Source organism: Tursiops truncatus, chromosome 1 (assembly GCF_011762595.2).
Source record: "Tursiops truncatus isolate mTurTru1 chromosome 1, mTurTru1.mat.Y, whole genome shotgun sequence".
Lineage (NCBI taxonomy): Eukaryota > Metazoa > Chordata > Mammalia > Artiodactyla > Delphinidae > Tursiops > Tursiops truncatus.
In genome coordinates, this window is record NC_047034.1 from 164,178,798 (window position 1) to 164,194,507 (window position 15,710).

Here is a 15,710-nt window from a genome sequence, read left to right on the forward strand (position 1 = left end):
AAAAAAATAAAATGAGGAAAGCAGACGGGAATAGCTGTGAGGGAGGATAAAGTGTTAGAGAGGTTGGCCAAGGAAGGCTTCCCTGGGCAAATAATTTTTGAATAAAGACCTGAAGGCAGCAGGTTTGCAAGTCACGTGGGTATCTGAGGACAGTGGCAGATGGAAGGCAGGGCCGTGGGAGTGGTCTGCCTCTTTCAGGAGGAGGATTGTGTCAGTGACACTGTTTAGAATTGTTGGCGCATGATGATAATAAAAAGCAGATGGGCTTTTAGTTGCTTTAATTGTTTTAAATTCTCTACAGACAATGCATCCCCTTATTGCCTGTACCCAGGGGGGTGGACCACTCCCTCCACCGTACACTCCAGGCAGTGGAACAGACGGTGCAAAGTGGTACTGACGTGGGAGCATGAGTGTGGGTTTGAGGAACAGCAAGGACAGTGTGTGTGGAATGAGTAGGAGGTGGAGTCACAGAGGTTGTGGGAGGGCAGATCATGCAGGGTCCTGTAGGTCGTAGGAAGAACGCTGACTTTGACATTGAGGGAGACATGGAGGAATCCCCACCCCCCTCACTGGGGGATTCTGAGCAGAAGTATGCCATGAGCTAAGATTTTAACAGGGTCTCTCCGGCTGCTACGTGGAGAAGAGTCAGTTGGGGGACAAGGGTGGAAATGGGGAGACCAGTTAGAAGATTACTGCAAAAATTTGGCAAAGTGTTGATGGTGGCTTAAACCAAGGTGGGGGTCAGTGGAGCGTGGTGGTGAAAATTTTGCCAAACCTGGATATTGGTTGAAGGCACAGCTGACAGGACTTACCAGTAGCCCACGAAGTGAGTTATGAAGGGTTACTAAATTCGATATTCATAAAGCAAAATGAACATATAGCTGGAATTTTGCGAACACTTTAGTTCCGTCTTATAAAAATTCTGGCTGCTTCATGGTGCAAAGATCATATCACTCACACTCTACGCAAAATTTGAAATTCTGCCAAAATGTAGGAAGCAGTGGGGTACATGTCCGTGTGGCTCTTCCCCCACCTAAGTGGACTTCAGCCAAAAGTGTTTAAAGCCAACCAGAGGGGAATTCCCTGGCGGCCCAGTGGTTAGGACTCGGCGCTTTCACTGCTGTGGCCTGGATTCAATTCCTGGTCCTGGAACTAAGATCCTGCAAGCTGCAAGACGTGGCCAACTAAATAAATAAAGCCAACCCGAAACCTGTCGGGAATAAATACACAGCAGCTCACGGGACTCCTCTGAAAGGGGGGCTGCTGGGCTGGGTCAGTCTCCTGACTTCAAGTCACGCCTCCTACACGAAGCCAGAACTTTCTCCAAGGAACACGGGAGGTTCCCTCCCTGTGGGCAGAAGATGCTGACACTCACTCTTCCCGCTGGGTTTTGTTGCAGATGGACAACCACATAAGCATGATGTACATCCACGTGTTTGCGGCCTGTTTCGGGCTGACTGTGGCCTGCTGCCTCCCGAAGCCTCTGCCTAGAGAAGCGGAGGACAAACAACAGACGGCCACGAGCCCCAGTTTGTTCGCCATGCTGGGTGAGGACACGGTGGCGTGGGCGGGCTCGGATCTGGGGTGGGCAAGAGGCTCCAAAAGAGGAAAATCTCTCTCCTTTTCCAACCTTCTCTGGGTGTCTGAAGCCCCTCGGTAATGATCCATTTCTTCAAGTGGTATCTGATGAATTCACATCTTTGAATTCCCCTCTAGGGAACTTCTCTTCATTAATATCCAAAGGAGAGGAGAGGCTCATTACATCTCAGTTTAAATAAGGTTATCCAATCCTTTTGTCCTCAACTTAAAGCAGAGAATTGGATACATGAAGAAAACCGGGCCTAGGAGTGGAGGAAAGAATGGGAGTGGGAAGAGAGGAGTAATAGTGGTGTATCAATAGTTGGAAGAGCTCCAGTAAAAGTGATGAACTTAGAGGCTGGGAGAGGCTTAGGAGAAGGAAATCAGGCAGTGAGATCGCCAGCAGGCAACTGAATACCAGGCCATTGGGCCAAATGAAAGCATCCCATTAATTTTTTAAAATAAGCATTTAAGCCATCACAGGCCAGGGTCAGGAGGCCTGGGGTTTGGTGATTTCAACTCTCTGGACCTTAGTTTCCTTGCCTGTAAATTATGTTAGCTGGGCCCTTCCAGCTTAAGAATTCAGAGAGGAGACATGATTTGCCCAAAGTCACAGAGCAAGGAAGTGACAGAGATGAGACTTGCCAGGTCCAGAATTCTCCTGTCTGAAGTGCCCCTGGCTCCGGCTTTGGAGCAGGAATACTGGTTCCGGCCACTGACCCTCTCTGGCCTCCAGGCACCCTCTTCTTGTGGATGTTCTGGCCGAGTTTCAACTCCGCTCTGCTGGACATTCCGGACGAGAGGAAGAAGGCCTTGTTCAACACCTACTACGCCCTTGCTGTCAGCATGGTGACAGCCATCTCAGTGTCAGCCTTGGCGCACCCTCAAGGGAAGATCAACATGGTGAGGAGGGGGGCTGTCCCTTGGGCAGCACTTGGGTCTTCTAGGCCTGACACACATATTCACACCCAACCCGCCGGCCTCAGTGCCAGCCCCACAGGTCGGGAAAGAGCATATCGGGTGATGGGGTCTTGTCTGCAGCATCGTGGGGCATCAGCCCATCAGCACTGCCTTGTCAAATGGGCCTGGAACATAGGAGACTGTCAAATGAGCAAAGGCCCTCTGGGGGGAGTGATTAAATCTATCAGCCTTGACATCAAACAAACCCAAGTCTGAACCCCATTTCTGGTGGTAACTAAAGCCAGCTCCCATAAGCAAGAGTCAGCAGAGAAAAACTGGGGTAGAATGAGTCATCCTCTCCCCTTCCCCGAAGAAATTTCAAGAATGGAATAAACGGAATCCAAAGTAAAGATCTTTGTTTCCCTAGCCATCTGAACTTGGCCAAACCACTTAAACTGTTTGAGTCTCAACTGCCTCATATGTAAAGTGGGAATTGAGAGATGATGCACGTAAAGGGCTTCGTGCCCAGAGCTAATAAGTACTGGGCAAATATTAGCTGCTATTAACAACGTAGCTGCGAGTCTGTGTGTGAGTTTTCGGGGGAGAGATCCGTGAGATGGTAGACTAAAGACAAAACAAGGTCCCATGATGATCAGGGCATGAGGTCAGCCAGCCAGACATGATGGGAAAGTCTAGACAGATGGGGCGGGGAGCGGGGGGTGGGTGAAGGGGAGAGAAGATGGCCAAGGATGACAGGTTAACAGCACTAAGGGGAGGTGAGGGTCCCCACAGGTGTGCTCCATGGTCACAGGGAGTCTAGGATCAAACAAGGTAGCGACATCCAGGGAGGCAGGTGTAGGCATCAGGTCGGGGAACCCCAGAAGCTGGTCCCAGGGCCCAGAGCTCCAAGATCTGGGTAGAATTGAGAGAGGCAGAGAGCAGTAGCATAAGAGCAAGGCAAAGCCCCAGTTCTAGAGGAGGTGAAGGTCATAGCAGAGACATGACCCAGGAACAAGGGCCAGCTTCTTGGGATGGGGTCCAATAATACAGGGTGACATCGGCACCAAGTAGCCAATAATAATAATAGTAAAAAACAATAATAATGGCTTATATTTGGGGGGCATTTACTCATGTTCTATGCCAGGCATTGAGCTCAGAGTTTTATATATGGTGACTCAATTTTCACAATAACCGTATCAGTAGATACAATCAAAACCCCATTTTTCTGGTGACAAAGTTAAAGCACTGAGTGGTTAAGCACCCAACGACGCATCACAACTGAGTGTGAGCATGGCTAGGATCCTGAGAAACTGCACTTTCAGGCTAAATGACTCCCAATCAGGGTGACTGCTCCCTGAGCCTGAGAAGTGGGGTGAGGTAAGACCGTTGGTGAACTCTCAGCAGAGGGGAGGGGCTGGTTTCAGGATCAGAGAAGCAGGGAAGATGTTACACTGTTTTCTTGCTACCGGCTTACCAAGTAATTTAGAGAGATCCTGTCGTCTCTATGTCATTTCATTCACCCACAAGCTATTCCTCTGCAGACGCACATCCACAATGCGGTGCTGGCAGGAGGTGTGGCTGTGGGCGCCCCCTGTTACCTGATCCCTTCTCCTTGGCTTGCCATGGTGCTGGGTCTCCTGGCTGGGCTGATCTCCATCTGGGGAGCCATGTACCTGCAGGTAAGGAGCTGGGCAATGAACACCTGCTGCTTTGGCTTCCACCAGGGTCCAGGCCCCTAGAACATGGCAGGCCATCTTGTAGTGCCAAGGGCTGCATTAGGCAGCTGTTGGCAGCTTCTCAGTTTAACTTCAGAGCTTGGGTGAGGGATCCACCCAAGTCGGATGGTGCATTAGTTAAGATCTGGGGAGCAAGTATCAGAACATATTCAAGCTTGCTCAGGAATAAGGGGGATTTGCTAGAAGGCTACTGGGGTATCACTGAACCCAAGGACAGGAATGCTGCTGGGAGCCCAGGAATGGCTGGCACCAGGGATGCGAGTCTTGTGGGGAACCCAAGAATTCCCCGCTCTTCTTTTTTTGCTTTTCCTGAACATCTGCTTTATTCTCACTCTGTAGACTTCCTTCTTCTTCTCCTGCTCCACATGGTGGAGTGTCATCTTTCTCTTCAAGAAAGCAGCCAGGTGAAATCTCTTGGCCCCAGTTGCAAATTCTTTGGAGAAGGGGCTTCTTGGTCTAACTTGGATAATGTGCCCATCTTTGGCTGGGTGGGAGGTACAGCACATCATACATGCAAGTCTGCTGTCCATGAACCATGTGAATGGGGGTGGGAAGGGCAGCACTCAAAAGAGGGATGCTGGGTTGATAATCCAGGTCACGTCCACTTCTGATTATTTAGTTCTTCTTCTAAGTGGATGGATTTTTCTTCCTTCAATATTCTACATATACTGGTAACGTCAGAATGCGCCATTATAGCCGATTTGTTATCACACACTTCTAAGAGAAATATTTAGGAGCAACAGATCTTCATAGGTTTGAAGACCTGATGGAGGAAAAAGGAATAGACTTTTGGGTGACACAAGAAGATGAATTTGGATGAACCGTGGATATTCAGGGAGGCAGTTTCAAACCCAAATAAGGAAGAACTTACCAACAGTTCAATCTGACCAAAAGATGGGGTAGTCTGCTTTTCATCTTTGGAGTGGAAGCGCATGTCTTTTATCTCCTCTGGCTTTGAGATCCTCTGATGAAAGTAGGACATATTCAGCAAAACGTGTATCACAGGAATTCCCTGGTGGTCCAGCGGTTAGGACTCCAAGCTTTCACTGCCGAGGGCCCAGGTTCAATCCCTGGTTGGGGAACTAAGATCCCACAAGCCACGCGGCGTGGCCAAAAAACATGTATCGCAAGTATCGTGAGGCTCAGTGTCTGTCACGTTCTCTGTGCCTCAGGTTCCTTGAGTCTATCACTGCGGGAAGGATTCAAAGATGATTCACTGATTTTTTCGTTCATTCATTCACTCATTCATTCATTCATTCAACACATTTGTTTTAACAGTCTTCCTGCTTCCCAAGCTATAGTGTAGTGAAGGAAATGGACAAATAAACGCAACACAGTGTGTTAACTGCTACTGGAGCACATCTAAGCTGGCCTGAGATGGGTCAGGAAATGCCTCCCAGAGCAGAGAAGGTCTCACCCGAGCATTGACAAAGAACTTATATTAGCCAGGGAAAGAACTTATATTAGCCAGGGAAAGAAGTGGGAAATGTACTCCAGGCAGAAGGAACAGTGTGTTCAAAGGCTCAGTGGCAAGAAGAGCATGTGGCCCAACCAGGAAACGGAAAGATGTTCTTTGGGCTGAAGCATAAAGTTCATCAGGGAGTGTGCCTCTCACCGTAGCCTTGGGAGATGGCAGGTGCTCAGGAATACCTTCTGGGCGAGTTCAAGAGTCTGAATTTTTATTCCCAAGACAATGAGGATTCTAAGGAGGGAACTAGCCTGATGAAATTTGCATTGGTATCCACATCTGTTGGCTCCCAGCCATCTGGGAGGCCAAGTGATGAAATGGAAGGAGTACTGACTGGGCGTCTAGAGGTGTGGTCAGATTCTTTCCTTTTAATCAACCATGTAGTCTCTTGGATGGCAGTTAGGTTTGGTCTAGACCAGTGGGTCTCAATCAGTCCCTGGGGACATTTGACAATATCTGGAGACAGTTCTGGTTGACACACCTGGGAGAGGGGTGCTCCTGGCATCTAGAGGGTACAGGCCAGGGGCGCTGCTAAACTTCCTACAGTGCACAGGAGGGCCCCTAGCATAACACAGAATTATCAGCCCCAAATGTGAGTAGTGTGGACAACGGACCAGCATTGGTGTCACCTGGGACTTTGCTAGAAATGCAGAATCTCAGGCCCCAGACCCACTAAATCCAACTCTGCATTTTAATGAGCTCCCCAGGTGCTGTGAGTGCACATTCAAATCTGAGAAGCACTTATTTAGTTGAGTCCTAATGCCCATCCCCCTGGATACCCTGGATGCCAAGGGTCTGTGAAAGGGTGGGTAAGGAGTATCAGTCCCACATGCAGATCTGCTGGTAATGGTGTTTGTTCCCAGGTGTGTCTTCAACGAACGCTGGACCTCCATGACACCTACGGCGTGCAGTATACCTTCGGCTTGCCGGGTCTACTCGGAGGGATCACCAACATTGTGCTGACGGCGCTTCAGGTCAAGTGGACCAAGGTTTCCACGTAGGTCACTTGGCTTAGCCCCTTATCACCCCATCCAGCTCAGGAAGGAGTGTGCCCAGAGCCCCTGGCCGGGGAAGGGGGGGTGGTGCCCAGGGCCGGGCAGTCAGAGGCCTCAGTGAATATTCGTTGGCCAATTTATTCTGAAATTCTGCCCAGCCCCTACTGTGTATGGACTTATCACCTGTCCAGGCCCCTTCTTTCTAAAGCAGGCAGCTTAGGTGCAGGGCAAAGGCAGACAGTCCCGAGTCCTCCCCAATTGCAGGCAGAGCAGGCGATCAGGCTCAAGCCAACTGAGCCTGTGTTTCAGTCCCTGGTGGTTTAGGTTGTGGTGAAGTGTGCCGTGGGGTCTTGGCCTCTTACTAGCTGGGCCATGCTACCTAACCTCTCTGAGCCTCTGTCACCTGATAGTAAATGAAGATAATGATAATTCCTCCCCTCCTAGGGGTGTTGGGTGCTACTTGAGGCCAGGTACTGTGTGGTTAAGAGGATTTGATATGTTAACGTAGGAAAATGCTGAGTACAGCCCATCCCTGAGACCCAGAGAGGGAAGGAGCTTGGCTAAGGTCACGCAGTGAGGTGGGACCGTGGGTCTCCGGACCAGAGTCAGGTCCTGTGCCCCCCAGACAATGGACAGCAATGATCAGAACCCTGGCCATCACTTTCTGGAAGTTATCTTCTTGTTTCTTTCCTTTTTTTTTTTTTTTTTTGCGGTGGGGGGCAGTTGTTTATCTTCTGAATGTGACTCACATATAATGGAAGAGTAACTTGGGCATAGGGATAGATTTTTCCAGATGAACTGAGTTAGTGATAACAATAATAATATTACTGATGACAGTACTGTTTGACTGCTTTCTAAATGCTAGGCATTATGCTAAAATCATTATGTCATCATCTCATTCAATCCTCACAACCACCTGGTGAGGTATTATTAGCTTTCCCTAAGAAATGATACTTCGGGGGGAGTTAGCTGTCCAAGGTCATGTGGCTGAAACCTGGCTGTAAAGGTTATGAGCACCTGCGGTGGGTGATAAGAGCTCATCGTTGTGGAGGTATCTCAAAGAAATCATGGAGGTCTGCATCCCTCAGTTCTAACAAGAGAGACGACCATAGCCCCAAATTATAGGAATCTTCTGTGAGCAGGTGAGATATACCTCCATGAGCTGCTTGGGGGTGAAGAGGATCCCATTTGGGGGTGGGGAGGGGATGGTCTGTGGGAGGCAGTGCATCTCTGTAATGGACTCCAGTGATGCGCCTGCCACTGCTTCAATAGCTGTGCGACTCTCAGCAAAGCTTTTTCCTCTCTCTGGGCTCCTGAGTTCCCCTCTGTAAAATGAAGGGTTGATCTAGCAGGGTCCTACACTCAGATACCTGTAGGGACCAGGCAGGTAAGGCTAAAACTGAGACCGGTGAGGGGAGGAAACTATGGGCATTTGCTCTTCAGTGCCGGGCAGCTAATACCGTGCAGGGTCCCAGGATAAGTGTTGCCAGATCTAATGACTTTTCAAAAGTCAGAAATCCAGAGTTTTGCATGTACTTCCCAAGCATTGGCAAAAGATTCAAAATCACTAGAAACATTGTGTGGGCCAAATTCTGCTCGTGGGCTGCCGACCTGGAACTTCTGCACCACCTACCCTTCTATCCCCCAAATTCTGTGATTCTGTGGCTCTCCTAGAACAGTGGCTCTCAACAGCATCAGCATCACCTGGGAACTTGTTTGAAATGCAAATCATACCCCACCCCAGACCCACACAATTAGAAATCTGGGGGCAGGCCCAGCAGTCTGTTTTAATGAGTCCTCTGTGTGATTCTCATACAAGCTCAAGTTTGAGAACTATTGGCCTATAGCAAAAAAAAAAAAAAAGCAAAGCTGTCAACCAGCAGTGTGCTGCTAAAGGACGAACAACTGGCTCTCCAGGGAAACAAAGCCCTGACTTAGAGCATTTGCTGATTTCTCCCTGTGGCCAATTTCAAGCCATCAAGGTAACACCCCTGAACGTGGAGTTGAGAAGAGCTGAGAACCATCGGCCTGTGTGTCTGTGTGAGCTGGCTCCAACACCCGTCCGCAGGCCAATTCTCATCAGGATGAGACAGCTGAGGACCAAGAAGTAGTCCTCTCTCCTCTGCGGGAACCTGGCAAAGGGAAGGGCACAGTGACAGCGATGACCCCTCTCGGGGTGGCCTCTGGTCTGCTGGAAGCAAAGGGCACAGGCTTCAGGGACACACAGACCAAGGTCACATTTACCAGTTGTGTGACCTTAGGCATGGTATTCAAACTCTCTTTAAGTCTCAGTTTTCTATCTGTAAAATAGGATAATAAGATCCATGTCCCAGGGCTGCTGTGATGATTCAGCAACATATAATAATTAAAGGGCTCGGGACAGGGCTTGGCATGCAGTAAACACCCAACACATGGCCCCTTTCTTTATGATGGTTACTGATGCTGCTGCCTCCGTAGGAGGGGCATCTGGATGTAGTGGAAAGATGGGGAAAGGACTGAGCTGGCAGTTAGAGCGCTTTCTGGGAAGTGTGGATCAGCTGTTTTATTAGCTCTGTGTCATTGGATGAGTCAGTTGACTTTACATTCATTCCACAAACAATATTTGTCGATTTCCCATTTGGGTGAGCGAATGTAAATCAGTCAGATGCTGTGCTTGGAGGCTGGATGGAGCATTTTTCACAAATTGTGGGATTTTTAAAAAATAAATTTATTTATTTAATTTATTTATTTTTGGCTGTGTTGGGTCTTCTTTACTGTGCGTGGGCTTTCTCTAGTTGTGGCGAGCTGGGGCCACTCCTCGTTGCGGTGTGCAGGCTTCTCATTTCGGTGGCTTCTCTTGTTGCAGAGCATGGCCTCTAGGCACATGGGGTTCAGTAGTTGTGGCACGTGGGCTCAGTAGTTGTGGCTCACGGGCTGTAGAGCGCAGGCTCAGTAGTTGTGGCTCACGGGCTTAGGTGCTCCACGGCATGTGGGATCTTCTCGGACCAGGGCTCGAACCTGTGTCCCCTGCATTGGCAGGTGTACTCTTATCCACTGTGCCACCAGGGAAGTCCCTTGATTTTTTACTTTCTTAATGGTATCTTTTGATGAACAATAGTTTTAATTTTATCATAGTCCAATTTATCATTGTTCCCTCTATGTTTAGCTCCTGTGTGTCATGTTTAAGAACTTTTTGCCTACTGCAAGGTCACACAGGTGTCCTCCAAGGGCCGCTTAATAGTTTAAAGTGAAGCCCTGGGGTTGCTTTGAAGGAGAGAGGACAGGCACATATGTCCAAGGGGGTAGGCAGGGGAGGTGGGTCTGATGGCCAAGCTGTACCCCATCTCGCCCTGATAGAAATAAAACCTTCATCTTTAATTGCCTAATGAGGAAACTCAGGACTGTGAGAGTTTAAGTGCCTAGGGTCGTGCAGCTAGTAACAGAACTGGGACCTGAACTAGGGTTTTCTGACTTCTACTCTAGTTCATCGTTCGTGGGGTCTGAGAACTAAAGTAAGCCAAAGAGGATCTTGAAATCCCTTCTTCCCCTTCTACATGTCTGCATAGCTTTGTGGGAGAATGACGGGAATGTACTGCCTAGGGAGGGGACATTTGTTCTCCTGGTGGCCCTTCCTGACAGCATCACTACTGATGCAATCTTTTCTGTCCCCAATGACCTCTGCGGCCTGATGCCCAAATGTGACCACCTCTGCTTTGTCATTTCTAGGCTTGGCTACCAGATACTCACTGACTCCGGGGCATTCAGCTTCACCATCATTATGGGTGTGGGATCTGGTCTTCTGACAGGTCAGTGTGAGACCACCCTTCTTCCACCATTGTCCAGGGCACAGGGCCTGGGCCTAGACTGAACTTGCCCCATCCCTGGACGTGTATGTGCCCATGCCCTTCCCCCTGAACCCACCCCCTCAGCTCCAGCCAAAGGAGGCAAAGAGCCCAGACCTTGATTAAAAAATAAAGGAACACAGAATTACAAACTTTCATAATTGGAAAGGTCCTCAGAAGTCACCTGGACACTGCAGCCTCTTGAGCCCAGGACTGGTGATTTCATCAAATTTTGCACAAAAGACCAAGGAGACCCTTATGCTACAGAGCTTACCTTTTACTCCCTGAGAACACCTAAATACTATTTTGTTCAGCAAATATTTGTTCAATGTCTGCTATGAGCCAGGCACTATTCTTAGGTACTCAGGATACAGCAGTGAACCAAATTCCCTGGCCTCACCTTCTAGATGGGGAGGGGGCTTTTCCCATAAACAGAAAAAAATAAAATAAAATAAAATGAATATATATGTGCTATGTCAGATAGTAATAAGCACTATGAAGGGAAATAAATCAGGGTAGGGGGAACATAGAGTTATTGTGAAGGTGGGCTGCTCTTTTAGAAGGGTGGTAAGGAAGGCCTATCTAAGAAGCTGACTTTTAAGCAAGGACTTGAATGCAAAAAATGAGGGAGATACCATGTGTTTATTTGGGAGAAGAACATTCCATGAAAAGGGACAGCAAGTGCAAAGGCACTGAGGCAGGAGCATGCATTGCATGTTTGGGGAACAGCAAGGATGTCAGTGTAGCTGATGTGGGTGGAGTGACAGGGAGAGTGGCAGGGGTTGAGGATAGAGTGGTAGCAAGGAGCCAGATCATTCTGAGACATGGGAAGGCATTAGAGATCTGTAAACAGAGGACTGATGTTCTTTTGCTTCTGCAATATGACAGACCTGCAAAGAATCTTGGGGAGATACCAATTTGCCAGTCTTACATGCTAGGTGAAAACATGCATTCTGTACAGAACTGCTCACTGTTATTCTACAAGCAAACAGCTTTTATTGGTTAGATTTTCATATATTGTACCTCTAAGCATGGAGTGAATGCCAAATAAGAGACAAAGTAGCATAAGTAGACACTAAGGAGTTGTGTGATCTTGGGCGTGTCACTTTGGGCATTGGCTGGCTTCTCTGTAAAATGAAATGATTATAGTAACTAATCATATGGCGTCCTTTCAGCTCTGAAACATATATGAAAGTACTGTTTGGAGTTTTAGAGAATGAGATTGGCTAGAATTGCTTTAACGTAACAATTGGCCTCGGCTTTCGACAGAGTCTGAGGTGATTAATTAAATACAGATAAGAAAAATGTCTCCAGCCATCACTTTACATTCTATTCGTGGTGGCAGTCCAACCCTGAATAGGGTTGCCAGATTTAGCAAGTGAAAACACAAGGCACCCAATTTGGAATTCAAAAGGAACTGAGCATCTTGTATTTTACCTGGCAGCCCTACCCCTGGCCTCTCACACCATTTACCACTCTCCCCAGCGTGCGGAGGCTTCCCGTGCTTCACTGAAGCCAAGAAAGAGAATAGAGGAAAGACACTCCTATCATTCCTTTAAGAGTTAAGACCAACCAGCTTTCCTCTTCACATGTTGCTTTCCACATGAGGGAGCCAGTGATAAAAAAAGGACTTGGACAATGGAGGCGGAAAGAGGCCTCCAAGAGGCCAAGATGGCAACAAACTGACCCCCTTAAGCCAACCATTTTACATGTGAAGAGACCTCGTTCCGTGGAGCCCGTCTATAATATATGCACTTATTTAAGAAACCATCTTATCAAGCATAGTGATGGGGTTTCCCAGGTCAGGCAGATTAGAAATAGCAGATTAGACGTGGATAGGCTTCTAGAGGCAAGGCACCCTCGTAGAAGTTAGAAGTGAAAGCAGAGAGCCTAGCAGGAGAAGAGAATTTCCTAAAACCAGTCACAAGAACATGAGAAGCTTGGGCTGCTGGAGAACAGGCCAGTAACCTTCAGCAGCTGTAGCCCTTCTCCACGTTACACAGCACATTTCATAAAAGGATGTTCCTAGGAACAGTTCTGATTTTTTTTAAAAGTCTAAATGTGTTCAGTGTTGTCTCATAAGACAAGAAAATATAATAATTTTAGAGGATTTGCATCAGATGAGTAAGCCTCAGCTATCTGGAAAATATATGTAGGCGACAGGGATCATTTCTGAGTAATTCTAGCTAAATGAGGTGTGCTGATTGCACTCTACATGCCAATATCAGTTAAAGGCACACACTATAAGATGAAAATATGAATAAGCACACACCTACTCTTGTTAATCTTACTATTTAATACATTGGGACTGATCATCATTAAAAATACACAGATAAACCTATCAATGGCATTTCCCTGCTTCACATGAAAGGTAAACACTACTTTATGTACTGGAAATTTGGCAGACTTTGAGCGACTGGGGAAGGCATAGGGCCCGAGCTCTCTGGGCGGAGGACGGATGGGTGAAAAGAACAGGCACAGACGCAAGTTGTTATAAACTACTTTCCTAACAAGTGGAATCTTGAGCTGAGGTCACTGGGACTTTATTGGAACCAGTGAGGATGGACCTGCAGGGGTGGCTATTTGAGTCGCTCTCCATGGTAGCTTTTGCATTTTAAATAGACCAGCTCTTAAGAGGGGCACCGTCTAACAGGGTCCTTCTATTCCGTCTTGGGAAGTGTGTTAATCCATGACGATCATATACCTCCCTGGGTAACCTAAATCCTTTGGATGTAATTGTTCTTGCCAGTTCCTTTTGAAAGATGTCTATAGAATGAATTAAGCTGGTCCAGGAAGGACAGTGCTTCAATTTGTCTATCTCCTGGTTGTGGAAGAAAAAAGGATTTCTGCTGAGATACCATAGTTGACTTATAATATTTTGATTAATTTTGAGATAACAAATGCAATCATCTAAGTGTGTAACACTTAATTATGAATTTAAACAGGTATGCTCTTAAACCTCAAAATATGGAAGTCACCTCACGTGGTTAACTATTTTAATGACCAAACTTTCTGGAAGGTAAGCGCTTTAACCTATTAATGTCTAAGGTTTTGAGTGAATGAACTTAAAAATATACTGGGTATATATGTTAACTTGGTGTTTATGAGAGTAAAGTAACAAACAAACAAATCCAAGATGTGTGTGTGAGCGTGTGTGCATGTGTGCGTGTGTAAGCATGTGTGCATGCGTGTGTGAGCATGTGTGCATGCGTGTGTGCATGCGTGCGCGTGTGTGTGTGTTGGTGGGGGGGTGAGGATGTAGTAAATGTTCCCATTTCCCTGATGCCTCAAAATCACTGAGGGTCAGGGATGCGAGAACTGTCACTGGCCACATGTCTCCTCCCCACCTGGAGTCACCAAAGTGGGCGGGCGAACAGTTTGATGTTAAGGTGATGGAATCCTGCAGTGCAAGAGCCAGAAGGACCATAGGGGCCAGAGAGTCCAATCCCCTCACTTGATAGACCTCCAAGTGGAGCCACGAGTATCCAAGTTCTCACAGGGACTGAGTGGCACAGCTGAAGAAATTAGAGCTAGTGGACACGAGAAAACTTGCAGCATAGGTGTCTGGGGTTATTTAGTCAGGGGACATAAAGTTCAAACAACTCAGCTGCTGCTGAGGGTCTGTGTGACATTGTAGTGTTTGTTGTCATGACTGGGCTAGAAAGGAGGTCAGGGCTCATTCCCTGAAACCCCACTGCCCTCCTCCCCTTAACCTACACTCACAGTTCACAAAGCATTCTGATGTGTGTCACCTTAGGTAATCTTCCAATTGATGCTGAGGTTGGCTGGGCAAGCAGGGACCCATATTGCCAAGTTATAAATGGGAAGTGGGGGCCGACAGAGGGCAGGCTAATGCCCAGCATCATGCCTTTGTGAGTGGAAGCAGTCCTTCTGAGTCCCAGGCCAACCCTTTCTCCACCCAGCAGGCCAAGATACTGACCACTAAAGGGATAGAGAACCAGCCTTACTATAGGCCTTGGCATTTGTGTCTGTAGGGGTGAAACAGAGAGAACCTATGGAGAAAACCCACCTCGTCTCCCTTTCCTTCATCTCCGCGCTCTCTTTCCTCCTCTTCCTCTTGAAACAACTTTCTAGAGGTATACTTGACAATGAACTGCACAGATTTGAAGCATACATTTTGAGACATTAAACATGTTTATACGCCTATGAAACCATGACCGCAATAAAGGTAAGAACATATCCATCACCACCAAACATTTCCTCCTGACTCTTTGAAACTGCTCCCTCCTGACTCCACCCTGTTCCATCCCCAGGCCACCACTGAACTGCTTTCTGTCCTATAGATTAGCTTACATTTTCTATAATTTTATATAAATGGAAGCACACGGCATGTACTCTTCTTCGTCTGGCTTCTTTTGCTCAGTGTAATTATTCTGGGAGTCATCCACGTTGTTGTGTGTAATCCGCCTCATCTTGCACCAGCTTCTCTCTATATGGCTTCTCCCAACAGCTAGTCTCTCCCAGTCCCCTGCAAGTATTCTTGCCCCTTTAGCAGAAACAGTGAAAGGATTCAGAGAATTGGCTTCATCCATCCATTCATTCCACAAGTGCTTATTGAGCAACTATTATATACCAAGCACTCTGCTCATTAATGAGAGATACCACAAATAGGACAAATATCCAGCTGAATTATTTGAGTTGCAATAAATACTTGCTGAACAAATGAAGGAAATCTGAGGAACCCCCGCCCCCAACACTAGTCCCTTGCAGCAGCAGGTGAAATGGAGATTGTGTCCCTGGAACCAGAAGACCTGGATTCTAGTCACCATTCTGCAAGGTCTGATGTAGGCAAGACCCTTGACCTCTCTCACTGGTAAAATAAGAACAGTAACCTTCGTTCTACCCCACTGGGTTGTTTTGAAGACCAGGTGGGGTCATAACATATGTGACCACGTTATGTAATATGCAAACTGCCATGTGAATGTGAAAGTTTATTACTAGGGGTTTAGACAACCACCAAGGAATGTGTAAGCCTAACAGCTATCATTTATTGCAAGCCTATTGTGCTGGATGCTTTTCAACATTATCTGATTTGATCCTCGCAAAAACCCTGCGTAAGAATAAATCTCCCCGTCTGCAGATGAGGAGTAACTTGTCCAAAATGACAGACCTAGTAAATGGAACAGGAGGAATTTGAATCGGTGTCTGTTTGGCTCCAAAGACACAGCATGTATGTGTTGTGGGCAGCTAC

The 15,710-nt window shown here is 47.4% G+C and overlaps 1 protein-coding gene across 1 annotated transcript in view; it reads left to right on the forward strand.

Moving 5' to 3' along the window:
• Positions 1-15,710, forward strand: part of LOC101334466 (RH-like protein) — a 33,227-nt gene that overhangs the window by 15,054 nt on the left and 2,463 nt on the right. The window contains exons 4-9 of the mRNA XM_019938453.3: positions 1,400-1,547; positions 2,315-2,481; positions 4,020-4,157; positions 6,546-6,679; positions 10,383-10,462; positions 13,444-13,517. Coding sequence (XP_019794012.1) covers positions 1,400-1,547; positions 2,315-2,481; positions 4,020-4,157; positions 6,546-6,679; positions 10,383-10,462; positions 13,444-13,517 — 741 coding nt within the window. The remainder of the gene's footprint in view (positions 1-1,399; positions 1,548-2,314; positions 2,482-4,019; positions 4,158-6,545; positions 6,680-10,382; positions 10,463-13,443; positions 13,518-15,710) is intronic.